This window comes from Chrysemys picta, chromosome 1, assembly GCF_011386835.1.
Source record: "Chrysemys picta bellii isolate R12L10 chromosome 1, ASM1138683v2, whole genome shotgun sequence".
NCBI classification, from domain to species: domain Eukaryota; kingdom Metazoa; phylum Chordata; order Testudines; family Emydidae; genus Chrysemys; species Chrysemys picta.
This window is the reverse complement of record NC_088791.1, coordinates 103,688,906-103,709,465: the sequence shown is the minus strand read 5'-3', so window position 1 is coordinate 103,709,465 and position 20,560 is coordinate 103,688,906. Positions and strand designations below refer to the sequence as shown.

Genomic DNA, 20,560 nt, shown 5'->3' with positions numbered 1-20,560 from the left:
AACTGCTTGCTGTATTTTGCACAGCATCTGTGAGAGCAAGGGAGTCTCACTGGTTGGTGGGAGGCAGAGTTGAAGAGACTTTCAGGACACTAGGAACTTCCTGAGAGGCTTTCTCTGCAAACTGAAGCAAATCTTCAGGGCCTCAGGGTCAGGGATACCCTGCCCTGTACTCCTCCTTTAAGGTAAAGAGCTGAAAGGTTGCAATGTAATTTTATTATGCTCTATTATACCAAGCTTTCATTACTCGGTGTATAGATTAAGTGAGATAGAAGTGTATTTTGCTTTTTAAATGCTGTGTTCAATGATTTTTGGAGAGGGCACTTTGTTTATATGGTTTACAGTAGATTCTGCTTAATAGCAATCCTGATAATAACAACTTCTCCTTAATGGCAACATATTGCCAGGAACCAGTCCTCTCCCATTAACATCGTGTTAATGGGGTTTAGATATTAGCAACAGGCATGTTGCTTAATAGCAACTTTTTTAGAGGGGAGGTTCTATGTGTAATCAGTTTCCTGCCTCTGAGCATACACAGCTGAGTGCTCTCACCGTGTGCTATCTCTTGCTGATAAAGTTCAGGTCCTGTAGACCCTGTGTGAGCCCACTTCTTGTGGGGCTAACTTAACTGATGTGAGCAGGCCCAAGTTAAGACAAGCCTGAATAAGTAATTGCTGAAACTACTGATTATTGTGAATGTTTATAGTAAATAAAGTAGGCAGGAACACCTGCACCTGAAAAGCTTACCTTACACAATCTCCAGATGATTGCTCACAGTATAGATGTTAATCGCTAGGAAAGATGTATATAAAGTTTTTCTGGTATGTGAAATAAATTGGAATTGTGGTATCACTTTGTACCTAAATCCCCAGTGTCTGGGCGTGGCCAATGTTGGCAAAGAGCTGCTACATGCCTAATATGATAACCTGAATAACGAGGTGGAGTCAAACTGAGGGTTTTTTTTTTTTTTGATCCCGGAGAATTGGATGAAGTATTTGTCCATAACTGGATGTGTTCTGGTTAAACTGAGTGGAAAGGTCTTGGAGGGAATCCCAACAGTGCTAAGCAAGTGAGAGTAAGTGAGGGGTGTGGTATCTCAAAGTTTGTCTTGTGCATTCAGAAGAACAGCCAGAACATTTTACAGGAGTACAGGAACTATATAAACTGAGGCCACAAGTGCCAACATAAGGGAAAGGAGGCAGGTGTTGGTGACGCTCTGTGGCTATAGTTTCAGCATAAGCTTGAATAAGATGCTGGACTCTTGGGCTACTGCTGAAACAGAAAGCGAGGCAGCTGACGGCAGAATAGGGGAAGGACGTTAACTCTCCAGATGGCTGGTTCAGTTGTTGGAAAGCCCATTGCAACATGATTCAGCATAAGGACCACAGTGAGAAACAAGACCCTGACCTTATGGCAGCTACTGAATTGCAGGCAGACATCTTACCCACCATTCTAGAGCAGTACCAGTCACATGACATCTTCAGGGCTGACCAGACTGGTGTATCCTACTGGGGTTTTCCTGACAGAGGCCTTGGCCTGGGAAACAAGCAGGGAGAATTGGAAGTCCTGGCACAGTCAAGGAATTATGATGTGATTGGAATAACAGAGACCTAGTGGGGTAAATCACATGACTGGAGTACTGTCATGGATGGATATAAACTGTTCAGGAAGGACAGGCAGGGCAGAAAAGGTGGAGGAGGTGCATTGTATGTAAGAGAGCAGTATGACTGCTCAGAGCTCCAGTATGAAACTGTAGAAAAACCTGAGAGTCTCTGGATTAAGTTTAGAAGTGTGAGCAACAAGGGTGATGTTGTGGTGGGAGTCTGCTATAGACCACCAGACTCAGGGGATGAGGTGGGTGGGGCTTTCTTCTGGCAACTAACAGAAGTTACTAGATAACAGGCCCTGGTTCTCATGGGGGACTTCAATCACCCTGATATCTGCTGGGAGAGCAATACAGCGGTGCACGGACAATCCAGGAAGCTTTTGGAAAGTGTAGGGGACAATTTCCTTGTGCAAGTGCTGGAGGAACCAACTGGGGACAGGGCTCTTCTTGACCTGCTGCTCACAAACAGGGAATAATTAGTAGGGGAAGCAAAAGTGGATGGGAACCTGGGAGGAAGTGACCATGAGATGGTTGAGTTCAGGATCCTGACACAAGGAAGAAAGGAGAGCAACAAAATATGGACCCTGGACTTCAGAAAAGCAGCCTTTGACTCCCTCAGGAAACTGATGGGCAGGATCCCCTGTGAGAATAACATGAGGGGGAATGGAGTCCAGGAGAGCTGGCTGTATTTTAAAGAATCCTTATTGAGGTTGTAGGAACAAACCATCCCAATATGTAGAAAGAATAGTAAATATGGCAGGCGACCAGCTTGGCAAATCCTTGCTGATCTTAAACACAAAAAAGAAGCTTACAAGAAATGGACGATTGGACAAATGACCAGGGAGGAGTATAAATATTGCTCAGGCATGCAGGAGTGAAATCAGGAAGGCCAAATCACACTTGGAGTTGCAGCTAGCAAGGCATGTTAGGAGTAACAAGAAAAGTTTCTACAAGTATGTTAGCAACAAGAAGAAGGTCAAGGAAAATGTGGGCCCCTTCCTGAATGGGGGAGGCAATCTAGTGACAGAGGATTGGAAAAAACTAATGTACTCAATGCTTTTTTTTGCTTCTGTCTTCATGAACAAGGTCTGCTCCCAGACTGCTGCACTGGGCAGCACAGCATGGGGAGGAGGTTACCAGCCGTCTGTGGAGAAAGAAGTGGTTCAGGACTATTTAGAAAAGCTGGACGAGCACAAGTCCATGAGGCTGGATGTGCTGCATCTGAGGGCGCTAACGGAGTTAGCGGATGTGATTGCAGAGTCATTGGCCATTATCTTTGAAAACTCATGGCGATCGGGGGAGGTCCCAGATGACTGGAAAAAGGCTAATGTAGTGCTCATCTTTAAAAAAGGGAAGAAGGAGAATCTGGGGAACGACAGGCTGGTCAGCCTCTCCTCAATCCCTGGAAAAATCATGGAGCAAGTCCTCAAGGAATCAATTCTGAAGCACTTAGAGGAGAGGAAAGTGATCAGGAACAGTCAGCATGGATTCACCAAGGGAAAGTCGTGCCTGACTAACCTAATTGCCTTCTATGATGAGATAACTGGCTCTGTAGATGAGGGGGAAGCAGTGGACATGTTATTCCTTGACTTTAGCAAAATTTTTGATACGGTCTCCCACAGTATTCTTGCTGTCAAGTTAAAGAAGTATGGGCTGAATGAATGGACTATAAGGTGAATAGAAAGCTGGCTAGATCGTCGGGCTCAACGGGTAGTGATCAATGGTTCCATGTCTAGTTGGCAGTCGGTATCAAGCGGAGTGCCCCAAGGGTCGGTCCTGAGGCTGGTTTTGCTCAATATCTTCATTAATGATCTGGAGGATGGTGTGAACTGCACCCTCAGCAAGTTTGCAGATAACACTAAACTGGGAGGAGTGATAGATACGCTGGAGGGTAGGGATAGGATACAGAGGGACCTAGACAAATTAGAGGATTGGGCCAAAAGAAATCTGATGAGGTTCAACAAGGACAAGTGCAGAATCCTGCATTTAGGATGGAAGATCCCATGCACTGCTACAGACTAGGGACTGAATGGCTAGGCAGCAGTTCTGCAGAAAAGGACCTATGGGTTACAGTGGACAAGAAGTTGGTTATGAGTCAATAGTGTGCCCTTGTTGCCATGAAGGCTAATGGCATTTTGGGCTGTATAAGTAGCGGCATTGCCAGCGGAACGAGGGACGTGATCATTCCCCTCTATTCGGCATTGGTGAGGCCTCATCCGGAGTACCGTTTTGGGCCCCACACTACAAGAAGGATGTGGAAAAACTGGAAAGAGTCCAGCAGAGGGCAACAAAAATGATTAGGGGTCTGGAGCACATGACTTAAGAGGAGGGCCTGAGGGAACTGGGCTTGTTTAGTCTGCAGAAGAGAAGAATGAGGGGGGATTTGATAGGTGCTTTCAACTACGTGAAAGGGGGTTCCAAAGAGGATGGATCTAGACTGTTCTCAGTGGTAGCAGATGACAGAACAAGTAGTAATGGTCTCAAGTTGCAGTGGGGGAGGTTTAGATTGGATATTAGGAAAAACTTTTTCACTAGGAGAGTGGTGAAGCACTGGAATGGGTTACGTGGGGAGGTGGTGGAATCTCCTTCCTTAGAGGTTTTCAAGGTCAGGCTTGATGAAGCCCTGGCTGGGATGATTTAGTTGGGGATTGGTCCTCCTTTGAACAGGGGGTTGGACTAGATGACCACCTGAGGTCCCTTCCAACCCTGATATTCTATGATTCTAAGAAGGGTTTGCAGGAGGGACAGAACAAGTAGTAATGGTCTCAAGTTGCAGTGGGGGAGGTTTAGATTGGATATTAGGAAAAACTTTTTCACTAGGAGAGTGGTGAAGCACTGGAATGGGTTACGTGGGGAGGTGGTGGAATCTCCTTCCTTAGAGGTTTTCAAGGTCAGGCTTGATGAAGCCCTGGCTGGGATGATTTAGTTGGGGATTGGTCCTCCTTTGAACAGGGGGTTGGACTAGATGACCACCTGAGGTCCCTTCCAACCCTGATATTCTATGATTCTAAGAAGGGTTTGCAGGAGGGAAAAAAACTATGGGCCTCATCACATTGCTCTGTGGTGTAAACATGAATGGGATGGAGAAGTGGCTTCTTCTGGTGATCAGAAAGATCAAGTGCCCTCATTGTTTCCCTGAGGTCCAGTCAAAGATGCCTATGTTCCACTGAAATTCGGCCAATGCATGAATGACAAGTTTGCTGTTGGCTTAAGAACTGGAGCAGGGAGCTGTGGCTAGAAGATCAAACTGTGCCTCTTATTTGACGATTGCCAAGCTCATTCAGCTAATGCAGAACTATCACACATCGTGTTACATTTCTTGCCCCCAAACATAACCTCTGTCAAGTAGCCAATGGACATGGGCGTCATTAAAAACTTCAGACGTCACTACCGTGCTTATCTTAATGTGCACATTATTGCCTCTCTGGATGCTGACCACGTCTACAAATAGTGGATGTTGCCAGAAAAGCTGATTGATTGCACTTCATCTCACTAAGAAGTCATGGGCCTTCGTTCTCATACAAACTCTTCTAAACTCCTTCAGAAAGGGAAGGCTTTCATCAGCAGCAGAAAATGATGGCCTGGTGGACATTGATGTGCTGGCTCATGTTTCTGTTCCTGAAGATCTAACTGCAGAGGCCATTGTTTAGTTTCCCAGTTATTTGGGATGAAAGGTGAGCTTTCTGATGCTGAGTTTCTGGAGACCGTAGCAGCTGGAAAGCACCAACAGACTGAGGCACAAAAGGATAGTGCATCTGATGATGAACCTGAAGAGCTTTCCTTCACAGTGCAGCTACATGTAGTGGATATTTTTTGCCAGTCATTGCTTTGAACAGCTGCATGCAAAATTAAGAAGGATTTACAGGTGAAGGTGGCAAAATATAGAAAGCAGATAACATTGGACAAATTTTGTTCTTAGATTTTTTTATTGTTGTAAAATCTTGTGTGGTTTTAATTTGTGTTTCACTTACGTAAGGATCCCTAACTATAAGTATAGTACTGTTTCGCTTACAGAGACAATATACCGTAAGTTTTTTATAAGTTTGCTTTATGGGGTTTTAAAAGCTCTTTCTTTATACGGTACTGTAGAATTGTGTCCTGCTTTACAGTAGCACCTGTGACACATGGCAAGCTAAAATTTCTTGTTTGCTCTAAGCACTCTGGTACATTGTACAATGTATCCATACAACGTATCATTGATATGTTCTTGTTTTTATGTGCCTGCCTCCCTCCCCACTTCCCACCTCCCAAAAACAGTACCTTCTGCTTAGTACTATCATACCTGGGTTTTGGGAGTTGTCTGTTGTTGTAGGGCTGCCTTGGGCTCTTGTGTGGGGAAGAGATCCTAGCCTTCAGGGGAAATCTCATCAGAATCCTGGCAGGGGTATAGAGATTCTCCTTTGGTGCTATCCAGAGCATACCAGGGCTCAGTTGCCTCCCTGGGAAAAATCCAGTCAGCTTTTCAAAGTAGGGCAGGTATTTGGAGCACTGTCAAAGTCCTGTTTCTGTCCTTGTGTGTGTGTGTGTGGCCTTTTTTTTTTTTTTTATTAATAATTCCATCAGAGCTGCTTGTGATATTGAGTGTTGTCCTGGTAGTGACCTTTCTTGATCATATGCTTTGCTATGCACACATATATTTTCTTATTACAGTGGCTGCTGTTAAGGCAGGACTGAACAGTTTCCTCTGCCTAGATCACAGTGAAATCCATGACCTCTGCATGGCTCATGCAGATGCACGAGGCATGGCTGTGATAATGCTGAGAAGGGTATGTTAGTCCAGGAGTGCGTGACTGCAAATAGGGCATGCCTGGCTGTGCATCATATTGTAAACAGGGAGGTGACATCCAGTCATCGTTACTCCAGTAGAGTGCACATGGGTAAACAGACAGGTCAGTCTTGATGTGAAGCAATGCAGTGTGGAATAGAAGTGAGGACTGAAATTAATCCCGAATATATGCTTGTCCGCACAAACCTTTTCCTATGTTAACTTTATTTCAAAATCTCTACTTGCAAAGTCACAGGTGCCGGCTTCTAATTTTCCCTGGGGGTGCTCAATCCCAGGTCATGCCCCTACTCCACCCCCTCCCCACCTCTTTTTGCTCCCTCCCCCGAGTGTGCCCCATCCTCACTCCTCCCCCTCCCCTGCAGCACCTCCTGCATGCCGCGAAACAGCTGTTCTGCAGCCTTCAGGATGCACTGGGAGGGAGGGGGAGCAGTTGATCGGGGCCACTGGCGGATGGGAGTCACTGGGGGGAAGGGGAGAGCTGGCTTCTGGTGTGTTCTAAGCACCCACCAATTTTTCTCTGTGTGCTGCAGCCCTGGAGCACCCATGGAGTCAGCACCTATGTTCAAAGTGGATTATCCAATTGCCACTAATTGGTCAGTTAATTCAGAAGAAGAAATGTGATGGGTGGATGCAGGACATTTTAATGGGAAAAACCTCTTCTGTTAGTGTGAAATAATACCGTTGTATAGGCAAGCCATAAATGAGGCATGGATAGCTCAGAAATTCACAGGTGATTAGTTTCTTAACTGTAATGCAAAGGAAAGCTTGCATAACTTATACTGCGCAAGGGGGTGTTTTTTCACACCCTTGAGGTAGTGGTAGTGTAGACATGGCCTGAGTGCTGCACTTGCTGATTACCACCGAGGGATTCCTACTCATGGTCAGAACTGGAAAAAAAAAATTGCCACAGGTAAGCACCTTATTTACCTGTCTTTCTACTTTGCTGTCCCTAACAGAAGAGTGCAGCAGTAGTAGAATAAAACAAGACTACAGCTGAAATACCACCTGAAACTGAACTGAAATATCAAGCAATCATTATGAATTGTCATATTAGATCAGTCTATACTCCAGCTCTATGTTGTAAAGAAAGCACGTACTTTCTTTTTACCCAAGTGACTTAATTATTTAAATATTTTCCAGAAAGTATGTACCTGAACTAAAAAGCATGTCAGTTATAAATGTATAATCTAGACTTTTTTGTTTACTAACAAACTGCACCTCAGTACCTAGAAACTTTGAGCCAATCAGAGATTAAAATGTGCAGATGGGAAGTACATTGTTAGTTCACCATAGCATTAGTTTAACGGGAGCTTTACATATGCATTGTAAAGATATTGGAGAACTTGCATGCCTAGTTCATGACTTGTGAGGCCATTGATTTGATAATCTCTCAGACAAAAGCTTGAATTAATTTTATAACTCAGTTAACCAAGTGATAAAACAATTGAAAAAGAAATTTCAAAGTTCATAGTAAACTAAAATTAGGATTGCAGGTTACCTGTAATAATCTCTACTGGTCAAATTCAAGAGGATTTAGAAATAACTTCTAATAGGTAGTAATTTAATGATGATTGTGAGTTTCAAAAAAAACACCCCACAACCCCACAGAAAATCTGGGAACGCAGTTTTGTTTTGAAGCTTCAGTAGTTAAGTAACTGTTCAAATTTGTAGTATGTAAATCTTGTTTAAATTCACACCAACAATTCTATAACTTTTGGCAAATCTGTTAAGGCTCTATTTGAATATTGACTTTAAAATCACCCACTCATGAATATAGAATTTGAATAAGTTTATCATTGCGGTAAGACTTTGATAAAATTTGAATGTGGTGTGATTGGATATACTTTAGTAAATTTTCATGTTAAATTCTCTTAAGTTTGCAAGTATTAGCACTGAGTAACTTTTTATTTATTTTCTGTAACTTACTTTGGAAGGGATTTTCAGAGATACTCTGTTGGCCTAACTCTAGGGTTACCATATTTCAGCAAGCAAAAAAGAGGACGGGAGGAGCCCCGCCCCTGCCCCTCCCACTTCCCGCCCCCCCAGAACCCCCAACCCTCCCCCCGTTCCTTGTCCCCTGACTGCCCCCTCCTGGGACCCCTGCCCCTAACTGCCCCCCAGGACTCCACTCCCTATCTAAGCCTCCCTGCCTCTTGTCCCCTGACTGCCCCAACCCTTATCCACACCCCCACCCCCAGACAGACCCCTGGGACTCCCACGCCCCATCCAACCACTCCCCACCCCCTGACAGCCCCCCCAGAACTCCCAACCCATCTAAACCCCTCTGCTCCCTGTCCCCTGACTGCTCCGATCCCTCTCCCCACTCCTGCCCCCTGACAGCTCCCCCCCAGAACTCCCAGCCCCCCACCCCCCCTGCTCCTTGTCCCCTGACTGCCCCCTCCTGGGACCCCTGCTCCTAACTGCCCTCCAGAACCCCACCCCCTACCTGTACCCTGACTGCCCAAAACTTTCTCCACTCCCCCCAAAAAGCCCCCCCCGTTTCTTGACTGCCCCCTCCAGAACCTCCCTGCCCCTTCTCCTGCCCCCTGGCCCCCTTACCCTGCTGCTCAGAACAGGGTGTTGGGCTCTGTGCGAGCCGGACACGTGGCTAAGCTCCCCAGCACAACAAAACCCGGTCCCTGGCCCTGCACAGTGCTGCCGGACCGGGCTGCAGGGGAGAGCTGCCCTTGTATCAGCACAAAGTGCTCTCGCTCCCGTTTTGCTACGCTGCATGGCAGAAACCGCTCCCAGTTGCAAAAGGGGAGGGCTGCACTTTGTGCTGAGACACTTGCTCAGAATGCAGGGCGGCTCCGGCTCCTCTACAGCTGCTCCGGAGTCCAGCCCAGGACTTTCCTGCAGCCCTCCCAGCCGCTCGCTCTGCTCTGCCGGGGGAGGGGGGAAATCCCGGACATTGTGAGTGCTTTACAAATTCCCCCCGGACGCTATTTTTAGCACAAAAAGGAGGACATGTCCGGGTAAATCCGGACGAATGGTAACCCTACCTAACTCTGCTTCCAGTTGACTTCACTGGAAACAGACTTGGGCCAATACTAAATGCTCTATAACAAGGGTGACCACACTATGGCTCTTTTACCATTAAAGTGCGGCTCATGGAGCCCCACACCTCTCCCTCCCGTTCTCCACCTACCAAACTGAGGGTGGGTATGGGGAGAGCTCAGGACCTCTGCCTTGCAGCAGGGTGGTGGGGTAGGGGCTTCTGCCCAGCGGAGAGGGTGGGTCTCGGGGTGCGCCCCGCCTCTTGAACTTCTGAAGATTGTCCTGTGTGGCTTGGAGGGTCAGTAAGTTTGGCCACCCCTCCTCTATAAGTCCACCTGTTTAGCTTTTCAAAGTTGTGTTTTTGATTAGTAAAACATAGCTACAGGAAGTCTTGAGATTCTAGTTTGGCGAAGTAACCTGAAGTCCAACAAATTTGCAAGAAATGTGATGTAGGTAACTGATTAATCTTAATGACTTAACCAAAATTACTTACCCTTCTCTGACCCTGTGTCTTGTCTATTTAGGCAATATTATTTCCTTGTACTCCACAGTCTATCAGTCTGTTTTCCCTTGTCTTACACTTGGATTGTAAGTTCTTTGGGGCTGGGGCAGGGACAGTTTGTACAGTGCCTAGCACATTGAGATCCTTGTTCATGACTGGGAGTTCCTAGGCACTACAGTCATACAAATAACTATTACCATAATGTTCTCTCAAACTCCCTTCCTGCTTTCTCAGGCAGGGTGTGTCTTTAACCTCATGCTTTTGTTCTTATGCTTATCTCCTCCTGCAGTTTGAAGAGTGAGTAATTAACGCTGATGAGGGCTATGTCTACATCAGCACTTTTGTCAGTAAAACTTCTATTGGTCAGAGTGTGAAAAAACATCCCCCGATGGACATAAGTTACATGACCGAAGCACCTGTGTGGACAGCACTATGTCGGTGGAAGATGCTCTCCCATGAACATAGCTACCACCGCTTGCTGGGAGTTGTTTAATTATGCACCTACACGGGAGACCTGACAGCGGTGCAGCTGCATCGGTACGCTGTGCCACTGTAAGGTCTCTAGTGTAGACATAGCCTTAGATTTGAAAAATTGTGCCCTAAACCTGATCAGTACCTGATTATTATTATTATTATTTTTTTTTAAGAAAAAGCATGTGGCTAAGAGAGCAGAACCTGGATTCTGGAGACTTGTGACTTTTGTCTCCCAACAGCCAATAAAAAAAAGATAGGAGAAATTTTCCCTGTTAGTCCAACAAATTAGAGAGATGACTTATGCTTTTCTTGACAGGCTGTGGATCACATCAAACCTTGAATCGCTCTGTCTTGGGACCCACATGTATCGGAGGTACCCCCAATACCTCTATGCTTTTTAACCTGTTTGTGGGTGGAGAGGATAGTAGTGCTGTATGGAGGCCCAGTTAATAAGCAACTGTCTCGGCAGGATGGTGTTGGAAATAACACAGCTATGGGAGAATGGAGGTATGGAAGGAGTAAGTAGTTGACTCGGGGATGATCAGGCATCTTGGGGGTATCTGCTCTCAATTAATGCTCCATATTAACACCATCTCCTTGGCCTGAGACAAGACATGTCCTGTCTTTTCCCCCCCCCCCCCCCCCAGCATCATTGACAGAGAGCAGATTGCTGTGGGAGCAGTGCTCTCTCCGTCAAAATTTAGAATTTTTGTCCAAGGGAGAAGTTGACTCGGATGGAGCTGCTGGCTCTGCTCTTGACCTGCCTATAATTGCAGCTTTCCTCCCCTGTTGGCTTCCTTTGTAGAACATCTGTTCAGCTTGAGTTGAAGGACACTGCTCTTTAGACATTCCTTCCTTCTGGCTTGTGCTGTCTCCCTCCCTTTTGACGCTTGATCACAACCTTATTTGTAGAGGTACTTGGTACCCCCATGCACTGCAGTGAGGGTTAGAAGTCTGTTCAGCCAGATTTTCTATAAAGAGCCCGATATTCTTACTTTGGGGGTCCTGTACTCTCTGCCCTCTTCATATGAAGAGATTGTGATGTTCCTGTCTCCCCTGTTTTTTAAAGTGCATGCATACCGACAAAAACCTTCCTAAAAGACACCACTAAAAATGGACATTGTTGTATCCTCATCTCTTTTTGATAGAACATGGATTAATGATATCACATTTTATCTAAAAGAAATCTCATCACTTGTGCACGTACACACAGCAGTGTCCTTGTCTCACTGTTCAATGACGTGATCTTGAAAGAAATTAAATGTTCATATAACTTCTCAATAAAAAAATACTTTAGTTGATCCAAAATAGTCATATGAAATCTTTTTAATTGCATCTTTAAAAAAAAAAATTGAAAATGGTCCATTTCACTAATCTTGGACAAACACTTTCTCAAAACAGGGAAGGTTTAGAAATTCTCACCTTTTGACAGAACACTCTCTAGTGTAGCAGTTCTCAAACTGTGGGTTGGAACCTAATTTTAGTAAGGTTGCCAGGGCTGGCATTACACTTGCTGGGGCCTGGGGCCAAAATGGAGCCCCACCGCTGGGGGCTGAAGCTCTTGGGCCTCAGCTCTGGCCTCCCCCATCCAAGGTGGTGGGGCTCGGGCAGGCTCAGGCTTCGGTTCCCCCCTCCTGGGGTCATGTAGCAATTTTTGTTGTCAGAAGGGGGTCGCAGTGTGATGAAGTTTGAGAACCCCTGCGCTAGTGCCTATGTGTATTTCTCAAATACCATTAGACAAATTGTACAAATCTTTAACTTCAGCATATTAAAAGTAGCATTAATAAAATGTTTTGCTGCCTATATATGGTAGTAACAATTGTATTGCTACTATTACCTGCATTTAAAAAGATTTCTATGTTCTTACTTTTACTATCTAGTAGTAATGTGCAACATTGATACATGACTTGGAGTTCTGTGATACTAAAATACACAATTATGTGACTATAACAGTATTTTAAAGCTATCATGCATATAACAGATGACTCCAGTAAAAAAAATCTTAACAATTACTGTTTGAATGTGACCCAAGGTCATAGTGATTTTACTGTGTTGTAATACAAACATAAATTACTTGGCAGTTCAGTTGTGCTCTTTCATCAAAGGCTAAGTGCTTCATAAACAACTAAGTTTCAACACTTCTATGAAGTAGAGAATTGTTTATACCTGATTAACAGATGAGTTAAGTGACTTGCCCAAGGTCTTACAATGGGTTCATCTAATTAGATGTTCTGTAAATTTCTGCATTGGAGTTATCAACTGTGTACACAGGGTGCAGAGGTTTTTACTATACTGTTATCTAATGTTGCAGTAAAATGGGTAGGAAATCTTCTAGTATAGACAAAACCAATGAGTCAATGGCAGAGCCTGAAAAGAATGCAGGAGACCCAGTTCCCAGCTCGTTCAAACTAGAAAGAACTCCTTCCAAACACTAATACATTAAACATTCCAAATTGCACTTCAACGCCATGCAACTTGAGGATGAGTTGGGCAGCAATCAGCATAGATACCCTCGACAGTGCTGAACAATCTCCCAGAGGAAATGCTGCTTAATAGAACTAGAAGAAATTACTTCTAAGAGACCAGCAATATTTGGCAGATTGACAGTTGTGCTGTCGCACAATTCAACAGCATCTTCAAACTTGGAAAGCTTGTTTCTCTGACATGACAGCTCTGTATTGGCAGCAGTTGGGGAATCTCTGGATTGTTATTCCTCTAATGTCCCAATAGCGCTACAGATATTTCCCACATTAGTTTCTTTAATAGTTAACAGATTTTTACTTTGTCTTTCATTTGCCGTCATAGCTACTGTCATTTTTTTTTTTTTTTTTTAAGCTTACTTCATTGAGTAAATCTTTGAGTGACTCCTTTGGCACAATAAAGGTTGGCATATGAGCTAAAAAAATTTAAACCATTCATTCAGTACACAAGCCTATCTTTATCTTTGCTCTGATTCACTGTAGCTGAAATAAAGTGAGATTATCAATAACTTTTGTGGTTATGTACGGGTGGTAACACAAGAGGAATGCAGGGTTGGTTCGTGCTATTATCTAGTCTCTAATGGCTCTAGTAGGCAAACAGAAGCCATCTAACACTAAAGGTATGTCTACACTACGGGATTACTCCAATTTTACAGAATTCAATTTTTGACAACAGATTGTATAAAGTCGAGTGCATGTGGCCACACTAAGCACATTAATTCGGCGGTGTGCATCCGTAGTACTGAGGCTAGCGTCTACTTCCGGAGTGTTGCACTGTGGGTAGCTATCCCATAGCTATCCCATAGTTCCCGCAGTCTCCCCCGCCCATTGGAATTCTGGGTTGAGATCACAATGCCTGATGGAGCAAAAAACATGGTCACGGGTGGTTCTGGGTACATGTCGTCAGGCCTCCCTCTGTGAAAGCAACGGCAGACAACCATTTCGCACCTTTTTTCCTGGGTTACCTGTACAGACGCCATACCACGGCAAGCATGGAGCCCGCTCAGCTCAACGCAGCAGTCATGAACATTGTAAACACCTCATGCGTTATCATGCAGTTTATGCTGAACCAGAACCTGCAAAACCAGGCGCGGAGGAGGCGGCGACGGCAGCGCGGCGATGAGAGTAATGAGGACATGGACACAGAATTCTCTCAAACCGTGGGTCCCGGCGCTTTGGAGATCATGTTGTTAATGGGTCAGGTTCATGCCATGGAACGCCGATTCTGGGCCTGGGAAACAAGCACAGACTGGTGGGACCGCATAGTATTGCAGGTGTGGGACGATTCCCAGTGGCTGCGAAACTTCCGCATGTGTAAGGGCACTTTCATGGAACTTTGTGACTTGCTTTCCCCTGCCCCGAATCGCCAGAATACCAAGATGAGAGCAGCCCTCACAGTTGAGAAGCAAGTGGCGATAGCCCTGTGGAAGCTTGCAACGCCAGATAGCTACCGATCAGTCGGGAATCAATTTGGAGTGGGCAAATCTACTGTGGGGGCTGCTGTGATGCAAGTAGCCAAAGCAGTCACTGAGCTGGTGCTACCAAAAGTAGTGACTTTGGGAAACGTGCAGGTCATAGTGGATGGCTTTGCTGCAATGGGATTTCCTAACTGTGGTGGGGCGATAGAACCCATATCCCTATCTTGGTACCGGAGAACCAGGGCAGCTAGTACATAAACCACAAGGGGTACTTTTCAATGGTGCTGCAAGGACTGATGGATCACAAGGGACGTTTCACCAACATCAACGTGGGCTGGCCGGGAAGGGTTCATGACGCTCACGTCTTCAGGAACACTAGTCTGTTTAAATGGCTACAGCAAGGGGTTTACTTCCCAGACCAGAAAATAACTGTTGTGGATGTTGACATGCCTATAGTTAACCTTGGGGACCCAGCCGACCCCTTAATGCTCATGAAGCCATACACAGGCAGCCTGGACAGGAGTCAGGAGCTGTTCAACTACAGGCTAAGCAAGTGCAGAATGGTGGTAAAATGTGCCTTTGGACATTTAAAGGGTCACTGGCGCACGTTACTGACTCGATCAGACCTCAGCCAAACCAATATTCCCATTATTATTGCTGCTTGCTGTGTGCTCCACAATCTCTGAGAGAGTAAGGGGGAGATGTTTAGTGTGGGGTGGGAGGTTGAGGCAAATCGCCTGGCAGCTGATTATGCCCAGCCAGACACCAGGTCAATTAGAAGATCACACCAGGAAGCGCTGTGCATAGAGAAGCTTTGAAAACCAGTTTCATGACTGGCCAGGCTATGATGTGAGAGTTCTGTTTGTTTCTCCTTGATGAAAACCGCCCCCTTGATTGACTCATTCCCTGTAAGCCACCCACCCTCCTCCCTTGATCACAGCTTGCTTTCAGAGGAAATAAAGTCACTATCGTTTAAAAACCATGTATTCTTTATTAATTGATTATAAAAATAGGGAGAGAACTGACAAGGTAGCCCAGGTGGGGTGTGGGAGATGGGGAGGAGGGAAGGAAAAGGCCACTTCAAAACTTGTTGAATGACCGACCGCCTTTTTGCTTGGGCTGTCCACTGGGGTGGAGTGGCAGGGTGCACGGAGCCTCCCCACGTTCTTGGGCGTCTGGGTGAGCAGGCTATGGAACTTGGGGAGGGTGGTTAAACAGGGGCTGCAGCGGCACTCTGTGATCCTGCTGCTGTTCCTGAAGCTCCACCAGACGCTGGAGCATGTCTGTTTGATCCCGCAATAGCCCCAGCATTGCATCCTGCCTCCTCTGATCTTCCTGCTGCCACCTCTCATCTCGAGTGTCCCTCCTGTCCTCACGTTCGTTGGCCGCTTTCCTGTACTGTGATACTGTGTCCTTCCACTCATTCAGATGAGCTCTTTCATTGCGGGTCGACTGCATGATCTCAGAGAACATTTCATCTCGCATCCATTTTTTTTCCGCCGCCTTATCTGAGAGCGCCTTTGGGACGGAGGAGGGAGGCTTGAAAAATTTGCAGCTGCAGGAGGGAGGGAAAAAAGGGAGAGAAGTATTTAAAAAGATTCATTTTACAGAACAATGCTTATACTCTTTCACGGTGAACAACACTATTCACATTATATAGCACATGTAATTTCGGTACAAGGTACTTCAGTCAGGCTGAGAAAAAGATCCTGGCTGTTGGGGAGAACGGTGTGCTCTCCGCAAGCTCGTCCTCGTCCTCCTCCTCATCTTCCCTGTCCGCAAAATCCTCAGGCATGGCTGAGAGTAACCCCTCATCAGAATCCACAGTCAGGGGTGGGGTAGTGGTGGCGGCCCCCCCCTAGAATTGCATGCAGCTCAGCATAGAAGCAGCATGTCTGCTGCTCTGCCCTAGACCTTCCATTTTTGCTTCTTTAGTTTTCTGGTACGCTTGTCTGAGCTCCTTAACTTTCACGCGGCACTGTAGTGAGTCCCTATTGTGGCCTCTCTCCATCATGCCCTTGGAGATTTTTTTCAAATGTTTTGGCATTTTGTCTTTTGGAACATAGTTCTGCTAGCACGGAATCGTCCCCCATATAGCGATCAGATCCAGTACCTCCCGTGGATAATGGACTATGCTGAAGACCCCAGGCTTTAAAATCTCTGCCTCCTGTCTGCATTCCTTGTTGGTCAGTGAGGAACATGAACGCTGCCTCTACTGCTTGGGAGAGGGCCACATTGCATCCAGGTGCAGTATCTGCCAGACGTATCCGAGAATGTCAGGCTCTGTGCCTCAGGAAGCATTTCATGGAAGTTGCCATGAGGCTTCGTTCGAATACCGGCCGGCGACTCCCTGTACGTCAGCTTGAGACAGCCAAGAGTGCCCATTTGGCAACAGAGTCTGAGTCCAGCACTATGGACCCTATGCCAGGGCCTAGTTGGGAGACTCAACCTCTCCACGCTTGTCCAGACCCTTTATTTCTAGGGAGATTGTACCTCCCCCCCTATAGACATGCCACATTTGGCTCACGGCTCATCTCCCACTCGGGTGGTCCGCACGCTTCCACCAGTTCTGACAGTACCTCCTATGAAACCAGTCTCCAAGTTGTCATCTTCAGATGAGTTGGATGATGGGCAGGGTCTGTCCATCACATGGCGCCGCCACCACCAGGACTACTGCAGGAAGCTACCTACACCATGGCAGTATCCTCTGTTGCAGCCGCCATGGAGCCATTGGTTTCCCATGCCATGGGTTCTTCTGCAGCCCCCTCCAGATTCGTCATGCTGCCCATATTGGGGACCTTGGCCCCAATACCCGCCATTGGAACCCATGTGATCAGCAAGTGAGATTTCTCCAATTTCCCCATCCCATGCTCCTTCCAGCAGGTGCTCGGAACCAGTGATAGAAGAAGAGCCACTCAAACTAGTTCCAATGGTACTGATGGAGCAAGAGATTCGTAGACTCATAGACTTTAAGGTGAAGGGACCATTATGATCTTCTAGTCTGACCTCCTGCACAACGCAGGCCAGAGAATCTCACCCAACCACTCCTGTAACAAACCCCTGACCTATGTTTCCATCTTCCTCTCTGGACACAGCACTTGCGTCAGTGTTCACTTCACCGCCTGATGACTTCTGCCAGGATATAAAGTACCTTTATAACAGTGTATTGCATCTACACTAGAGATTTTACTGGTATAACTATTTTGGTTTTAAAGAAAATTACCTCCCCCACCCTATCAAAATATTTACACTGGTATGTAACTTTTAAGAGTAGATCAGGTCGTAGGTAAGAAAAGTACATTAAGCAGATCCACATCAGTGTTTCTAAAAGTATTGGGTATGAAGAACTACCTGAAAGGGATGAAGATGTATAAATTAAGTTGGGGAGGCGTTAGCAACACAGTGAGGACAGTAAGGGGTGCTTCAGGTTTAAATTTCCTAAAGGGAACTCAGCGTTTAAAAATTTGGAAAGCTGTCTTAAATAAAACCCAATTTTTGAAGGGTAGCCTTGAAAAGCTCTCAAATCTACTGATGGAAATTGCCAAAAGCAATATCGCTTTTCTTAATGAGCAAGTGTATCAAAATAAGGATTTTCCAAAGTAAGTGTTTGTGCTTTCTTCACTCTTATCCTGGGGCAAATACTATTGCACGCATGATTTTAAAAAAATCCCAGGTTTATTGTGAAAACAAATCTCAGCTCTAACATCGGAACCTTAATGGCAACGGATTAGTAACAAAGTGAAACCTTTGCCTTATAAAATATTTAGAAGTTGTTGATAAAGACAAGTTAGAAAGTTGTGGGTTTTTGTTGTCATTAGAGATACAAGTGTGCTGGACATTGTACTTTATGGTGAGTATACAGTTATGTCATCAGTGAATAGCTTATTGCAATGACACTGTAATTAGCATGAATTATAATTTTGGGTTGGAGTCTAAAACTTCATTTAAAAAATAAATGTTTCGTGTAAATGTGATACCTATTAGTTTATTTTATATCAACACAAGCTGGAGTTACACTGCAGAACAGTAAGGATAAATGGATGATATTTCTAGAAGCGAAGTTAATCTAAATACTGATTCAGCTCTGTAGTTTCTTTAGTTGGAATAAATTACTTAGCCGTGGATGAATCAGAAATGACACTAAGGGTACATCTACACTACCCGCCATATCGGCGGGTAGTGATCGATCTTTTGGGGATCGATTTATCGGACGCAATAAATCGATCCCCAATCGCTCTGCCGTCAATTCCTGTACTCCACCACGGCAAGAGGTGGAAGAGGAGTCGACGGGGGAGCAGCGGCAGTCGACCCCATGCCCTGAGGACGTGAGGTAAGTTGACCTAAGATACGTCGACTTCAGCTACTCTATCCTCGTAGCTGAAGTTGTGTATCTTAGGTTCATCTCTTTCTCCCCCCCCACCCCCATCCCCAACCCCTGTAGACCAGGCCTAAGGAAGCTAGGTTTGCTACTTGGTAACCCAGCTAAATATTTGACTCTCATCGGTGTCTGTGAGACAAGTCCAGAGTTGTAGTTTCATTTTTCTATTTGACAGGGATATTTTGTCCAACAATTCCCTCTCATAGACTCTAAGGTCAGAAGGGACCATTATGATCATCTAGTCTGACCTCCCGCATGATGCGGGCCACAAAAGCTGACCCACCCACTCCCGGAAGAATTCTCTCCCTTGACTCAGCTGTTGAAGTCCCTAAATCATGATTTAAAGACTTCAAATCACTGAGAATCCTCCAGCAAGCGACCCCTGCCCCATGCTGCGGAGGAAGGCGAAAAACCTCCAGGGCCTCTGCCAATCTACCCTGGAGAAAAATTCCTTCCCGACCCCAAATATGGCGATCAGCTGAACCCCGAGCATGTGGGCAAGATTCTCTAGCCATACTCTCTGGAAAAAGTTCTCTGTAGTAACTTTTAATATCCCATCATTGACCATTGTTGCTAATTACCAGCAATGGCACGTTATTGACCTATTGACTAAAATCACTTTATCCCATCAAACCATCCCCTCCATAAACTTATCAAGCTTAATCTTAAAGCCAGAGAGGTCTTTCGCCCCCACTGTTTCCCTCGGAAGGCTGTTTCAAAACTTCACCCCTCTGATGGTTAGAAACCTTTGTCTAATTTCAAGCCTAAACTTCTCGACGGCCAGTTTATATCCATTCGTTCTCGTGTCCACATTAGTACTGAGCTGAAATAATTCCTCTCCTTTCCTGGTATTTATCCCTCTGATATATTTAAAGAGAGCAATCATATCCCCCCTCAGCCTTCTTTTGGTTAAGGTAAACCGAGCTCCTCGAGTCTCCTTTCATATGACCGATTTTCCATTCCTCGGATCATCCTAGTGGCCCTTTTCTGTACCCGTTCCAGTTTGATTTAATCCTTTTTAAACATGGGAGACCAGAACTGCACACAGTACTCCAAATGAGGTCTCACCAGTGCCTTGTATAACGAAACCAGCACCTCCTTATCCCTACTAGAAATACCTCGCCTAATGCATCCCAAGACCGCATTAGCTTTTTTCACGGCCACGTCACATTGCCGACTCATAGTCATCCTGCGATCAACCAGGACTCCGAGGTCCTTCTCCTTTTCCGTTACTTCCAACTGATGCGTCCCTAGCTTATAACTAAAATTCTTGTTATTTATCCCTAAATGCATAATCTTACACTTCTCACTATTAAATTTCATCCTATTACTATTACTCCAGTTTACAAGGTCATCCAACTCTCCCTGCAGGATATCCCGATCTTTCTCCGACTAACAAAACAGAAAACCCAAAACAAAACAGAAAACTCCAAAAAAACCAAAACAAACTGTGTATCCCTATCCCCTAATATCCAAACCTGAAGTATCAGATCCATAGGTTAACAAACTTGCCTCTATCTATTCTCTGTATATGCTGTCGTCCTGGGGTGGTGTGTGTATGTACAGGTTTTTCCTCTCTGCAGTTATGTAATTTCTTGATAAAACTGATAATCCTCATTACAATTACATCAGGTTTAATCTGTTGCAATTTAAGTACTGTGGAAAATGAAGATATTGAGAATTACCTGCCCTGCACAATGGCCTTGAGGAAATTTAAAAATTGATATCAATGTAGCAAAATACAGATTTCTTGTTTTGCTTCTTTTTGATATCTGAAGACCTGAAAATAATCTGAGAAGTATCAGCAACATCAAATCTTGTCTTGTTTTTGCTGGAGGACTCCTCTAAAGTCTAGAAAGTTGTGGAAAATAAGGCAGCCTTGAATAGAAGGGGTGGGATGTCAGAATTATTAAAAACGAGGA

General features: G+C 45.3%; 1 protein-coding gene across 8 annotated transcripts in view; it reads left to right on the top strand.

The window, feature by feature from the left end:
- Nucleotides 1-20,560, top strand: part of TRIM24 (tripartite motif containing 24) — a 138,223-nt gene that overhangs the window by 17,931 nt on the left and 99,732 nt on the right. Inside the window, exon 1 of one of the 8 annotated variants that reach the window (XM_065581865.1) lies at nucleotides 5,256-5,277. The exons of the other annotated variants lie outside the window; for them this stretch is intronic. Within the exon in view, the coding sequence (XP_065437937.1) occupies nucleotides 5,271-5,277 (7 nt within the window). The 5' untranslated portion in view covers nucleotides 5,256-5,270. Of the gene's footprint in view, nucleotides 1-5,255; nucleotides 5,278-20,560 lie in introns of those variants that run through there. 8 annotated transcript variants of the gene reach the window in all.